At 36.5% G+C, this 12,994-nt stretch overlaps 3 protein-coding genes and 1 non-coding gene across 4 annotated transcripts; 2 read left to right on the top strand and 2 right to left on the bottom strand.

Moving 5' to 3' along the window:
- Positions 1-283: 283 nt before the first annotated feature.
- Positions 284-6,289, bottom strand: LOC111469606 (callose synthase 12-like). The gene is made up of 2 exons (XM_023114934.1): positions 785-6,289; positions 284-703 (listed from the first exon to the last, which is right to left on the bottom strand). The coding sequence occupies exon 1, from the start codon at positions 6,072-6,074 to the stop codon at positions 786-788; it is 5,289 nt and encodes a 1,762-aa protein (XP_022970702.1). The 5' UTR covers positions 6,075-6,289; the 3' UTR covers positions 284-703; position 785.
- Positions 3,065-3,145, bottom strand: LOC111469929. Its single transcript, XR_002714940.1, has one exon. It is a non-coding gene; the product is annotated as a small nucleolar RNA J33 (small nucleolar RNA).
- Positions 6,290-9,460: 3,171 nt separating the features above from the next.
- On the top strand, positions 9,461-10,853 carry LOC111469618 (riboflavin synthase-like). Its single transcript, XM_023114952.1, has one exon. The coding sequence runs from the start codon at positions 9,686-9,688 to the stop codon at positions 10,532-10,534; it is 849 nt and encodes a 282-aa protein (XP_022970720.1). The 5' UTR covers positions 9,461-9,685; the 3' UTR covers positions 10,535-10,853.
- Positions 10,854-12,317: 1,464 nt separating this feature from the next.
- Positions 12,318-12,955, top strand: LOC111469626. Its single transcript, XM_023114958.1, has 2 exons — positions 12,318-12,523; positions 12,635-12,955. The coding sequence occupies exons 1-2, from the start codon at positions 12,410-12,412 to the stop codon at positions 12,737-12,739; spliced, it is 219 nt and encodes a 72-aa protein (XP_022970726.1). The 5' UTR covers positions 12,318-12,409; the 3' UTR covers positions 12,740-12,955.
- Positions 12,956-12,994: the final 39 nt, after the last annotated feature.

Genomic DNA, 12,994 nt, shown 5'->3' with positions numbered 1-12,994 from the left:
GGCGGTAGGATTGTGCCTTTGAGAAAGTCAGATTAAGTGAGGGAGAGTGTCACAACTTCACTGAGAGAGAAAGTAGGTTGTGACCCTCCCACGTCAGGACAAACAAGTGGCAACCGGCAACCCTAAAGTGGCAACTTCACTGAGTGACCCTCCACGTCAAGACAAACAAAGGGCAACCCTAAAGTAGCGCCCATCTAGCCATGTTTTGGCCAAAATTGGAAAGTGTCGTGATGTGACCGGCCACGCTAAAAATAGTAGTCTACAATGACAGCAGATATCAGGATTGACCGCAAAAATGTATGTATAATCTCAATAAGTGGAAGTACTGGGAAATGGCTATGGAAAGCTACAAGCATCATGTTCATTTTTACATCAACAAATCACTGCATTTCCAAAAGAAAAAATGTCAATACCTCAAGCAATCATCAGATCAAACAAATCTATTACAACATATACTTTCTGGGTGGATGTAACCATTCTGTGGGAGGGTATAATACATAAAACTTCCCCAGAATTACATACGAAAAGCTTATCCATACATAGATCTGTAACAGGAACCAAATATAATCACAAGTAAGCGAGATTTCGCGTCTGCCTCAGACGAGGAAAAGCGATTTTATCGAGCAGAGAACCTCGGCAGATCAAAGCATGAAGACAGACTACCAAGTTCTATGATTTTTCTACATCTGCTGACGTTCTAACCCTGAAATGAAAGGGAACTTTTCAATATCAATGCTGCCTATTCGCAATTGGTATATACAAACATTGGAGATAAAGCAATTACCTTAATCTTGGTCGACCTTTGATTTTTTCCCAGTAACAATCTGGAATATACGAAGGCCTCTACTGAAAGCTTCATTGAATAAGATTCTCGTCTGCATTGACTGAAACCCAGGTAACCATGATAGCACTGCCACGGGAATCATGACAATCACTCCGAACAATATATCGTAGAATCGTGCCACGGAAATAACAACTTCCCAAAGTATGGTCGACTGGAGGAACGGCCGGAGTACTTGGGCAATCAACAATAATCCCCATCCCGTAGGCAGAAATGCCAACAAACTAGTGAAGATATCTATGAATCTAAATGCTGTGAATTCAAGCAAGGCGACTATAATTACAACTGCAAGTATAATAATGAGGAATTGGACGAGCCGATAGTAGATGTGCTCTTTAGCAGCGTATTTATCCCGAGCATACGCTACAACCACGTAAGTTGCCAAGGCCACAAACACGTATATCCAAGATAACAGGTAAACAGCAATACTCGTACTGCCAGCAGAAATTCCAAGCTGATATACAACACCATACTGGAAAAAGAAGAATCTGAGGTCTAAGATTATCTCCAGCACCTTTCCCCAAAACCCAGTTGTCTTTAAATGATCCTGTTCTTCATACCACCATCTTTCCCAACTCTGTTCAGCTTTTGCAAATATGCTGCCACGGTACCATATCCAGTTCATGAAGTCATCGAAGTCATATACAGTCTTCAACCAATCAAAACCAGAAGGATTAAATACGAACGGAGCCATCAACCACGAACCGACGAGGAACCAACTTGTGAAGGTCATGGCAATATAAACAAACGTGTCAGAAGACACTGCACTATGTGATGCATAAACTATAAGAATCAAACCAAGTTCGATTGCTTTAATGAAATGGCTGCGAGCATAAAGCCTATAGTTTTCTGCAAAACTCTTGTGCTGCACAACAAAACCACGGCCTGTTGCCCGATACTTTGCACCACCATGAAGAATTGTTCTTCCAAAATAATGAGCACGAGTTCCCATTGAAAACGTGTAGAATATGGATGAAAGCTGGAGTTGCATGGTCAAAAAGTCCCAGATTGATTGAAGGAAACCATGTTCAAGCGAGTTCTCTACAATCATTGGGAGTGCAGTGAAAAGACCAAGTTGGATAATGAACTGCTGGTTCAAAATTGTAGCAAGTGCCCCATTATTAGATTCACTTGCGATAGCATTTTCAATACCACTAAGAGCAAGATAAAGTCGCCCCCATAAGAATGCATACACAGTTAAAGTTACCATCATTGTGTTGAAAAAAAATCCGACGGTAGTGTAAAAGAACGATAGCATACGGAAGAAGTCAAGCCTGTGGCCCAACCTGTATACATCTCTACTGAGAACTTGCTCGCCATTTCCACTAGCAACCTTGGCCTCAAACATGGACACCTGATTAAATCCAACATCCCTCCCCTTGCCTACTTGGATGTATTCGTGGTGCGTAACATTACCTCCACGCAGCGTACAATTAAAGCCTGCAAATATGTCCTCACTGATGTTAATCACTCTGGATGCTTTACTGATTCCACCTCTAGTCAAGAACCAAAAACGATCAAACACATCTGGATGACCATAATGCATACGAATTTTTAATGGGTTAGCTAGAACTCGTTGACCCAATGTGACAAAACTAGTTTCCTGAGCTGACATAAACCAAGCGAGTGATGAAACAGAACCGGTAAAAATATGCTCTCTAACTCCCAAGATAGTGGGCTTCCTAATTCCATAATTGTGTCTATATTCTTCCAAGAGATTTCTCATTTTGAGTGCCTCCTCAAAATAATTGTCTTGGTTCATATCGATTGTTTGCACTGCATCACCACGTGTAAAGATAATAGCATGATTTTGGTTCTCCGGTTTACCCTCTCCAAGCTTCAAGGGACCAGGCAACTTTATCCTGTAAATCTCCACTTCCCTCTCTAGCTGATGATCATATTTTACCAGAACAGAGTAGTAATCTTTCTCTCCTCTCCCAGTAGAAACCTCATCAACATAGGCAACTCGCAGGGCCTCGTTGCTTTTCATCAAGTATAAAATTTCCTCAGCATGAGGATCTTTTTTGGCCTTTTGGGTCCCATAAATCTGACAGGCAACCACGTAAGTATACTTCATCAAAGCAGTCCCATACTCATGGCCTTTAAAAAGCAAACTTACTGAACTGCCTGATCTACTGAAGTTCCTAGATGAAGGTAAGCTTTCTGAGGCAAAACCATCAATACTACCTTCTTGTCTCAAAGAACCAAGCTCTTGTGATCCTTCCCTAATGTCCACTTCTGAAGCAGAATCCAAATATGCCAGCATCTTGAGGGCTCGATAATAATACATCATTCCTCTCACAGTTCGGGTTAGTGTCTGTCCCCTGAATGATGCCCAAAGCCTAAGATCTCTTAGCTTAGTTGTCCAAATTTCATTGTCTTTCATCATCCCTTCTCGGTTCATACGCTCCAGGAAATTTTTCCATTCATCAACATAAATTGTCTGCAGATAATACAGAATTGAAATTCCATCTTCATTTTCAGTGCGAAGCTGTTCTTTGCTGTATAATACTTCCTCGCTGTAGTAGGGGGTCAGAACACTGAAAGCCATCATTTTCTCAACTTGAGGTGCATGAGGAATGTTCATGAATAAGGAGTTACTAAAAAAGGCGAGTCGGCGCCTTGCCTCAAGATTGATCGGTATGTTATGCATAGAGTCCCGAGAGGTAAGAATAGTATGCAAACGACGAGCCTGGCGGTAAAAGCTCTCATTACTAGCATCAGGAAACTTAACAGCATTTTCAAAAAGAAGCCCAGTGGTTGAGGTTGAGTTACGGAGAGCCAATCCATCAACTATTAGTTGATCACCGCTTCGCTTCTCCTTGAAAAAGTCTCGAGTGGCAATTTCATAAATTGCCTGTAGTGTGTTTACAACTTGGTTTGTGTCTTTCTTAGGTTTGCTCAATAGTTCGGCAAGTTTGATCAACTTGGTATGGAGCTCTGGCAATGCATTCATATTGAATGTTTTTGTGAACTTCTCAAGTTCGATAGAATGATCAATCTCTTGGAATAAAACTGTCATAATCGATTTCTCTTCAGAATTATGCTTAAGAATCTGGAGTATCAAATGCCTGATGGATTCGTAGGCTTCAATAACAGCACAACGTCTATACTCATTCTTGCAAATCTTATGCCAGAGCCATTTGTCAGGAGCATCTATCAATTCTTTGGCTTGACTGAGTGCGAGCAATAGCTCATTGCAAAGAAGGAAACATGGCCAGCGAATAACTTTAATATTCCAAGAATTCAGGGGCAACTCCAATAGCTCAACCTCATGGTCAGAGATGATATCTTCTTCCCTGAAAATAGTTATTATCTCATTCCATATTATAGCAAACTTAGTGGCCTCAACCTGGTTAGATTCAAGCTTCTTATAAGAGTGGCCAAGACCATATCTAAGCTTCAACCGATGAATAGCATCTTTAAACTTGCTCTTCAGTGTCCCTCTGGCATTCAGAAGTTGCTCTTCAGGCATTAGATTAAATTGAATGGCACTGGCAAAGAACTGGAATCTTAGCCTCAACTGTGGGATATTCCGTATCTCACCCAAGTGATCAAACAACCCAACAGCTGCTCCAACAAAAGAGGAGTAGATAGAATACCAAATCTGCAAATCCATGAGGTAGATCAAGACAACAGGAAGCCAAAGTAATATGACCGCAAATCTGTTACTCCTCGTAAAGAACTGATGCCACTCGTAGGTGACGTCCCTCAATTGCAACAGTGATTTTGTTGGGGCAATCATGGGTTTGATCTGCAGAAAATAACTAAAGCTGAATTTTGTAGCAAGCACCAGAATCCAGAACAAGCTGTACTTGATATTGTCCACCAGGCCTTCCCTCAACCCACGGCCAACGAAAGTCCTGCTCTGAAACCACCACGATAACATATAAAAGATCCTCCAGTTGGTCTCTTCCATGAAATTCCTAATCCATGGAAGGATAAAAAGAGCCAACGCCAGAACCTCTGGAACAATAAACACACCGCCTGCAATAAGAAAATTGCTAACGTCCTTGTTAGCCTGAGCAGACCAAATTCTATCTCGGTTCCTCTGCGTCCAAATCCTCACATAAAAAACTACGAACAAGATGGTCCATGCTGCAGCAACAATGGATTTCATTACCAATCTCACTCCAAGTCCCAAAGTTTCCCTTGAAACCAAACTATACTGCATCGCTGCATCAAGCAATGTCTTCAGAAACCTCAAGCCACTCCAAGTGAAAAACACACTCAAAAGCTTAATTTGGACATCTCGCTCCCTCAACGAAAACCAGGGCTGCCTACCATCCCATGCAACAATAATGGCGGCCTGAAGAAATAGAATCAACATGACCCATAGACTATCAAAACTTCGAAACAAATTCCAGAAAGATCTTTGCTCTACAAATCCAGTCTTGCCCACATGCCTACCCCTGCTAGAAGTCACAAAAAAGTTACTACCCACATCAATGGGCCATTTGAGTTTCTCAAAGCACCTCTTACTCCAAAAATACTCGTTAATATCGTCATAGTTCCTCCAAATTCGATGCGGGGCAGTACCATTTTTGCTACTCTCAACCTCAGCTTTTATGGTCTCGTAAATGGGTTTAACAACACAATTTAGGAAAGCATTTTCGCCCGAAAAAGTGGGCAATATCGGCTGACCAGTATTTTCATCTATATAATCCTCCAAAATCTTATTCATTTCCATGGCCATGTGATGGAAGATATAACAAATACATTCAGGAGCAAAGCGTAAATTTGCAGACTCACCCCATATGAGCAAGTACAACGAAACATACAGCAATTCGCGGCGCTGATCCGCCTCACGACGATCCGAGATCCAAATGTTGGACTTCTTCCCCAGGTACGAGCACCAACTGGTGTAATTCTTCAACAGCTTCTTCCTAAAGCGCCGTAAAACGGCGGCGTCAAGAGTGTCAATATTATCAGGAGGAGGGGTTAAGCGCATCTGAGCATTGGCCAAATGAAGCACAAGATGCTCCCGTTGATTCCGAACGTTATCCTTCTGAAACCCAAAGAAAAGCGCAAGCCAATCGAGGATATCCAAGTGAGGAAGCCATTGAACATACGGCGGCTTCCGGAGGCTACCAACCGCCCTCAAGGCAGCAGTGGCGGCGCGTACCTCCGGAAAACGAAGTGAAGGATGATCAGCAAGGAGATTGTGGATGGGGATTATGTTGTAGGGTTCATTTTCATCAGGCGGCGGCTGAGGGCGCTGGCGAGTACTCATGACATCAAAATCAAGGTTAGATTCAATAGAAACAACTACAATATGCTTCTAAACAGCTTCAGATTCCGACCAAGAGAAGAGAGAGAAATCTTTAACAGTAGAGAGATAAAGGTTGAAGATCCGAAGACAAGACAACCTCTCGCATTCAGAAATGGAGGCCGAAGAAGAAGACTCCTGCTCGACGCGTTGCCGTTTTGTTCATCTCATCCAGTCGTTTCGTGTGATTTTCCTATGGCGTGAAATTCAAAATATCTTAAAATCAGTATTTTTAGTTCCAAATTTTGGAAAACAGTTAATTAATGTTTTAATCTTTTTCTTTTTAATCCATAATTGTAAAGTTACTAATTAAAGTTGAATTAAAATATATTGACGGAATGTGAATCCTTGTAAACAGATCATATTTTTTAATCTTAAATAAATCGTATAAATAATTTATTTATTTTTAGAGACTTAATTAATAAAAATATCTTTAAACTTTTAAAAAATAATAATATTTTTAAACTTAACAAAAATTAAAAAATAGTTCGTTCTCAAATTTAGATGAAACCATTATTATTTATATAAAAAATACTCTGGAACCTTTTAATGGCATTTTAGAAATAATTTTAAAATTAGCATTAACATCATTTACCTTTATTAAAAAAAATGTACCATTCATATCGTCAATATATAGACGAAAACCGTCTATCGACTTATCTATAAAATGTTGTAATGTTACTTTGAAAAGTTTATTAATATATTTTATTTATTTGAAAAGTTTATTAATATATTTTATTTATTAAAAAAGTTTATAGCTATTCTTTTTAATTTAAAAATATTAATAATACTTTTAAAAATTGAATATTAAATTATATAAAGAATATAATTTGAGATTTATTATTAGTATTATGGTAGGATGTAATTCAGAATTTAGTGGAAATTATTTGATTTAAATTAAAAGTAAAGTTTTGGGAATCCTAAAATTCAAAAGTATGTGGAGCGAATTCAAAGCCTTGGAATTAAAATAATATGTATTTTTACATTTTTTTTTAAAAAAAAAAAAGATTCCATCTGTCCAATCAGCATTGGCCACGTGTGTCGGGATGTTGGGAAAGAAGCCTGTTTTCTGTGAGGGGAAGTTGACTAAACGACCCGCTTGCTTTGAATTTCATTTTCCAAAATACACCTTAGTGATTAAGTAATATTATGGGGGGACCCACCACGATCCATCGTGGAAATATTATAATTTATAATTTACTATTTCAAAAAATAAAATAAAAACTAGGGTATGTGAAGTTAGATCTCGGTCTATCCAGTTGAGTTTTTACGTCTTTAATTATTGACATGCTGTAACATTTAAGGATTTGCCAATCTATTGACACGACCAAGTTTAGGGCATGGCTCTGATACCATGTTAGACGAACACGACTCTCCACAATGGTATGATATTGTCCACTTTGAGCATAAGCTCTCATGGCTTTGCTTTGGGATTCCCAAAAGGCCTCATACCAATGGAGTTAGTATTCCTCACTTATAAACCCATGATCATTCCCTAAATTAGCCGATGTGGGACTTTCATCATCCAACACGTATATCGTTCTCATTATCAAGATAGGTTTAAGGGGTGCAAGATATTTCAAACGTTCTCTCAGAGAGATTCAAGTTTTCTGAAGAAAAACTATTTTATTCATTCGCCTATACAAATTAGTAAATTAGTTGGCCACGACCATATATTTATTAAATAGTAATAATAACCAATAATTTTAATGCGACATAATTTATTATTATTATTATTATTATTATGAAAATCAATTAATATTAAATGTTTTACTTTATAGAAGGGATGGAAGAGAAGAAAAGAATTAATATTTTATTCGAAGCGTAATATGACGTGGCGGTCATGATTGTCAAAATTCAAATCAAAGTGTAGTAATTGAAGAATAGAAAGGGCGGGGGAGGCGGACGCGTAGCTTTTGGGACTTTGACGTGGACAACCATATGACTTGTCTGTACAGGCTGGCAAAATAATATTAAATATAAGAATATATTAAAAATTTTGTGGGATATAAAATTACATTCAATATGTCAATCTTACTAAGTTATGTCAATATAATCCTCAAATTCATGTCTTTAACTTAGTTATATCAATAGTTTCTTTGAATATTAAATAAATTATGTATTTTGTTCGAGTGCCTAGAAAATGAGGTCTTAGGAGAGGCTCTATGAACAATTTGTTTATTTGTCGCTCCTCCTCCGTATAGCCATCATATATATAACTCACTATGAACACTATACACAATTTTAAAGTAATTGTGATGCTAAATATCGAATTTAATAAGTTGACGTATAATGAAGTCATTCAATTATTATTTAAGTGTCATGTGCTACCATATGCATAGAGTTTAATATACATTATATTATTACCGTGTTTAATGTAATAATAATTACATTAATAATTCTACCTCTCACTAAGAGAGGTAACCAAGTTTTATTTATACGTAAAAGTTATACATTAGTGTTTTAAAACAAATTACAACATGGGTATAAATTAATTAACTCATCAAAATTTAGAATTTTAATTAATATAAATATTAATTTAAGAGTAAAAGTAACACAAATTTGAATGTTCTTAAATATAAATGGATTTTTTATATTTATTTTATTTTATTTTAAGCTGCGTTTTTCATTTATTTTAATTAGTTTACAAAATATTTTAATTAAAAAATGAAAATGATAAGAAAAAATAATAATTAAAAAAAAAAAAAAAAAACTCCGGAATTAAGGCCACCCCGCCTCTCACATTATTAAATATTATTGTCATGGAACATGCCGTATTAATTTTCCAATATAATTTAGATTTGTTTTATTTGAGATCTCTATTTATTTATTTTTGTTTTTTAAAAAAAATCTTTATCTTTAAATTAATAAAAATATTATTAAATTAAACAAATTAAAGAATAAGAGAAACCTTTAATACATTAATACCTTTTTAACTTTTTAAGAAATTTAAAAATATATTTACAGTTGTTATCTTGAGTGCTCGTGAACTTTTAAAAATAATATTAAAAATTTTGTAGATTATTTATAGAGTATTGATAAATGTTTTCATTCATATATTAATGTACAAATGGTAATGGTAAATGGTGTTGATACTATTTTTAAAATTTGATGTTAATATAGTGAAAATATTTTTTAATTATTTTAAAAAATGAAAGGTTATTAAAAAAAGTTTAATGGGTATTGTTTGAATTTTTTAATGATTAAGGTTTTTGTTTATAAATAACGATATATATTTTTAATTATTATTGAAAAATCAATTTTTAATATCATTATAATTTTAAATTTTTAAAATTTTAAATTTTCTTTAAAAAAACTAATAATAAAGCTAAGTTACAGAGCATGCCGTCTGTCTGCAGCAGCAGGAACCATCCACGCCTCAACCTCAACGATGAACAATTTATTAACAAATTCCTTCTCTGGCGATATCACCGTTGCAGTACGTTCATCTTCTTTCTATTCCGCGTTCGATCCTCTGCAAATTCTATTGGGTTTCTGATCCATTTCGCTTGAGCTTTAGGGTTTTTGATCTTTCTTGGGTTTAATTTTTCGGCTCTGTAGTTGAAACAGAGGAAATGGCAACTTTTCCTTCGCTCTCGGCGGCGACCGCACTGTCCAGCATCCCGAAAATGGCTTCTCCGGCGAGGAACCCAACTCCCAATGTTCATCCCGCATCGTCTCAATTCTGCCCTAATTTCAAATTCAATCCCAAAAGATCTCTGTTCGTTGTATTCACCTCCAGTCAGAAGCCCCAATTTCCGTGCAAATCTCGGCCGAGGATCTCCGTCCAATGCCTTTTCACCGGCATTGTTGAAGAAATGGGGCGTGTAAAAAACTTGGGTATTGCTGAAAATGGGGGGTTTGATTTGGAAATTACAGCGAAAACTGTTCTTCAAGGCGTTAACCTTGGAGACAGTATTGCAGTGAATGGAACTTGCCTTACGGTGACGGCTTTTGACCACCAACTATCTGAATTCAAGGTGGGGTTAGCGCCGGAGACGCTCAGGAAGACATCGTTGGTGGAGCTGGTGCCGGGTTCTCCGGTGAATTTGGAGCGGGCGGTTCAACCAATCAGCCGAATGGGTGGGCATTTTGTGCAGGGGCATGTGGATGGGACAGGGGAGATAGTGTCGATGGATGCTGAGGAGGACTCGTTGTGGGTAAAGGTGAGGACGTCGGAGGCTGTGCTGAACTATATTGTAGCAAAGGGATTCATTGCGGTGGATGGAACTAGCTTGACTGTGGTGGATGTTTTTGATGAGGAAAAGGCTTTTAACTTCATGTTGGTTGCTTATACTCAGAATGCTGTGGTGGTTCCATTGAAGAAAGTTGGGGATTTGGTGAATTTGGAGGTTGATGTTCTTGGCAAGTATGTGCAGCGGCTCCTCAGCATTGGTGCCATCGGCTCCATCGAGTCTCATTGACAGTAAAAGCCTGAAAATAAGGTCTTAAAAGCTTTAACTTGCCTTGTTATGCTATGTATTTTAGCCATTATCAACGTGGGGTTGAGGGGGAATAAATGGTCTAATTTAGCCTTAGTTTTAATTTCCATAGTTTTATCCTTTTGAATGACTTGGCATGGGAAGATCATTGGTTTTTTCTGATATGAGGTTGTGGATAAGCCAGATATTTGGAGCCAACCCGCTACATGGAACTACTTATATTCACACAAATAATTTGACCACCGACCTAATAATCGAGCGACAACTAGTGCCACATGGTGTAAGACTATGAGAGGTCGGAGTTGAGGAGGTCGAGATCAAGGTCGGGTCAAGCTTTAGCGATGGGGACAAGATAAAGATTTTTTATTCGAACTTATCCAAATTGAAATATTCTCAAACTTTGATCGTACACTAAATTATTTGTTTTTTTTTTGTTTTTTTTTTTGTTTTTTTTTTTGTTTTTTTGTATAGTTTGAGGGAAAAAAATCTATTTTTTTTTCTAAAAGAATGTTTCAATCGCTCACCTTAATTTATTTTACTTTAAAACAATTAATACGATTTATTCAAATTTAAATTTGAAGATAAACACAATTTAATGTGGGTTGAATTGGATTAAAAAAAAATAGTGGTGGACAATGCAGGGGTTTGGACACGTGTTATGTTTCTTGTGGCTGTTAATTTTTATTAAATATTCCCTCGAAAAAAGGCATTTTGACATCACTGCCCTTACGAAATCACTTTTTTCCACTAACCAACGAATTATTTCGTGGGGAAAATTAATTTTATTTTTTGTAATAGAAAAATTCATTAATAAATTTAAAAATGACATGATATTGAGTAAAATTATAGAAAATTAGATAATTTGATAGGTTGCTTAATGATTTATTTAGATCCATAAAATACGCTTTAGATCACATTAATAAATAATTATACTAATATTTGAATTTCAAAATTACTCGGTAAAATTGTCAAATCACAGTGTGAACGACGGAAATTCCTCCTCCTCCACCGGTGGTGTTCTAAATATCTAAGGCGGGGATGATGGGGATGGGTAGGTAGTGAAGGAGGTACCATTACGTGGTCTAATCGACACCATACACGTGGAGGAGCCTTATTGGACACGTAAGGAAAAATTGACCAATCAGAGTAGGGCCAGAGGACTAACTCCCAACCACTCGCCTCAAAAGAATCAACGTCGGTATGCCGCAGAGGCCTTAATTTTTNTTTGTTCCAAGACTACTTTTTTCGTATCCTTATGAATCAGATAATATCTCTATGATATCTCAACCAACCTTCTCAAACGAGACTATCCATAGTTACTGCAACATAAAAAAAAAAAAAAAAAAAAAAAAAATTGCTTTTACATTAATTTTTTTTTTATGAAAATAATTAATAGTTTGTTTCAAAAATAACTTTCATAATTATTTTTTATTTTTTTTTAAAATGTTATAATTAATTTTTTTTTAAAAAAATGGTATAATTAAATTTTTTTAAAGTCTATTAATTTAACTTAGTATTTATTTATTTTAAAATATTTTTTTCATAGATAAAGTTCAATTTTGCCTACGTATCTAATATAAATAAAATAAAATTTAAAAAAGAAAAAAAAGGGGTATTTACGTCATATAACAAGATGTAAAAGCAAAATTTAAATTTAAAAAAGAAAAAGAGGGGGGGTAAGAAGGTAATTTAACGACACCGAACCGGCGGACAATACCGCGCCAATTATTTGTGAATTACAAAAATTCGTCTCTCCACAATATATGTTTATTTAATTTATACGCCGTAGCTGCTTCACCGAAATTGCTCTCTTTTCCTCTTCTTCTTCTTCTTCCACGCTTCCTCCATTTTTGCAAGATGAAGAAATCTGGTTTCATTGCCGCTTCCATCGCCGCCGCCTCCGCCGCCGTCTCCGCTTCCCCTTCTTCCTCTACTCTGTTCTGCGACCCAAAAATTCAGCTCCCTCGTCAGGTAAGCCTTGATACACAAATCGTCGATTAAAAGATTCCATCTTGTTGAATTTGACTCGTAAATTTCGGGTCTTTTTCGCGGTTTTTGAGATCTGGGGAGTTTAATTTGCAGGAGGAAAAGGAATTAGGAGAGAATTCTTCGTCTTCGGCGGATAAATTTGCTCCCAAATTTGATGGGTTGAGATTTATTGAAACTCTGGTGACGGCTCACAGATGAGCTCCACCGGGGGACGGCCATGGATGCGACGGCGGGACCCACCGCGCCGGCAACTCTGTTTGTCTGTTTTATTTTTTTTTTATTATTATTTTTATTTTTAAATGTGATTTTTCTTGTGGAAAGGAAGGATAGATGATGGAAAAGTTGTTAAAAGTCTCTTATTTTGTACATTAAAAATAGGATAAAATAATAATTTTAGTTTTAGTTTTTAGCTTTTTATTATTTTAATAAAATTATTGCCGAAAATTGAGAATT

The sequence above is a fragment of the Cucurbita maxima genome, unplaced genomic scaffold (assembly GCF_002738345.1).
Source record: "Cucurbita maxima cultivar Rimu unplaced genomic scaffold, Cmax_1.0 Cma_Scf00041, whole genome shotgun sequence".
NCBI lineage: Eukaryota > Viridiplantae > Streptophyta > Magnoliopsida > Cucurbitales > Cucurbitaceae > Cucurbita > Cucurbita maxima.
This window is presented reverse-complemented; position numbering and strand designations above follow the sequence as displayed.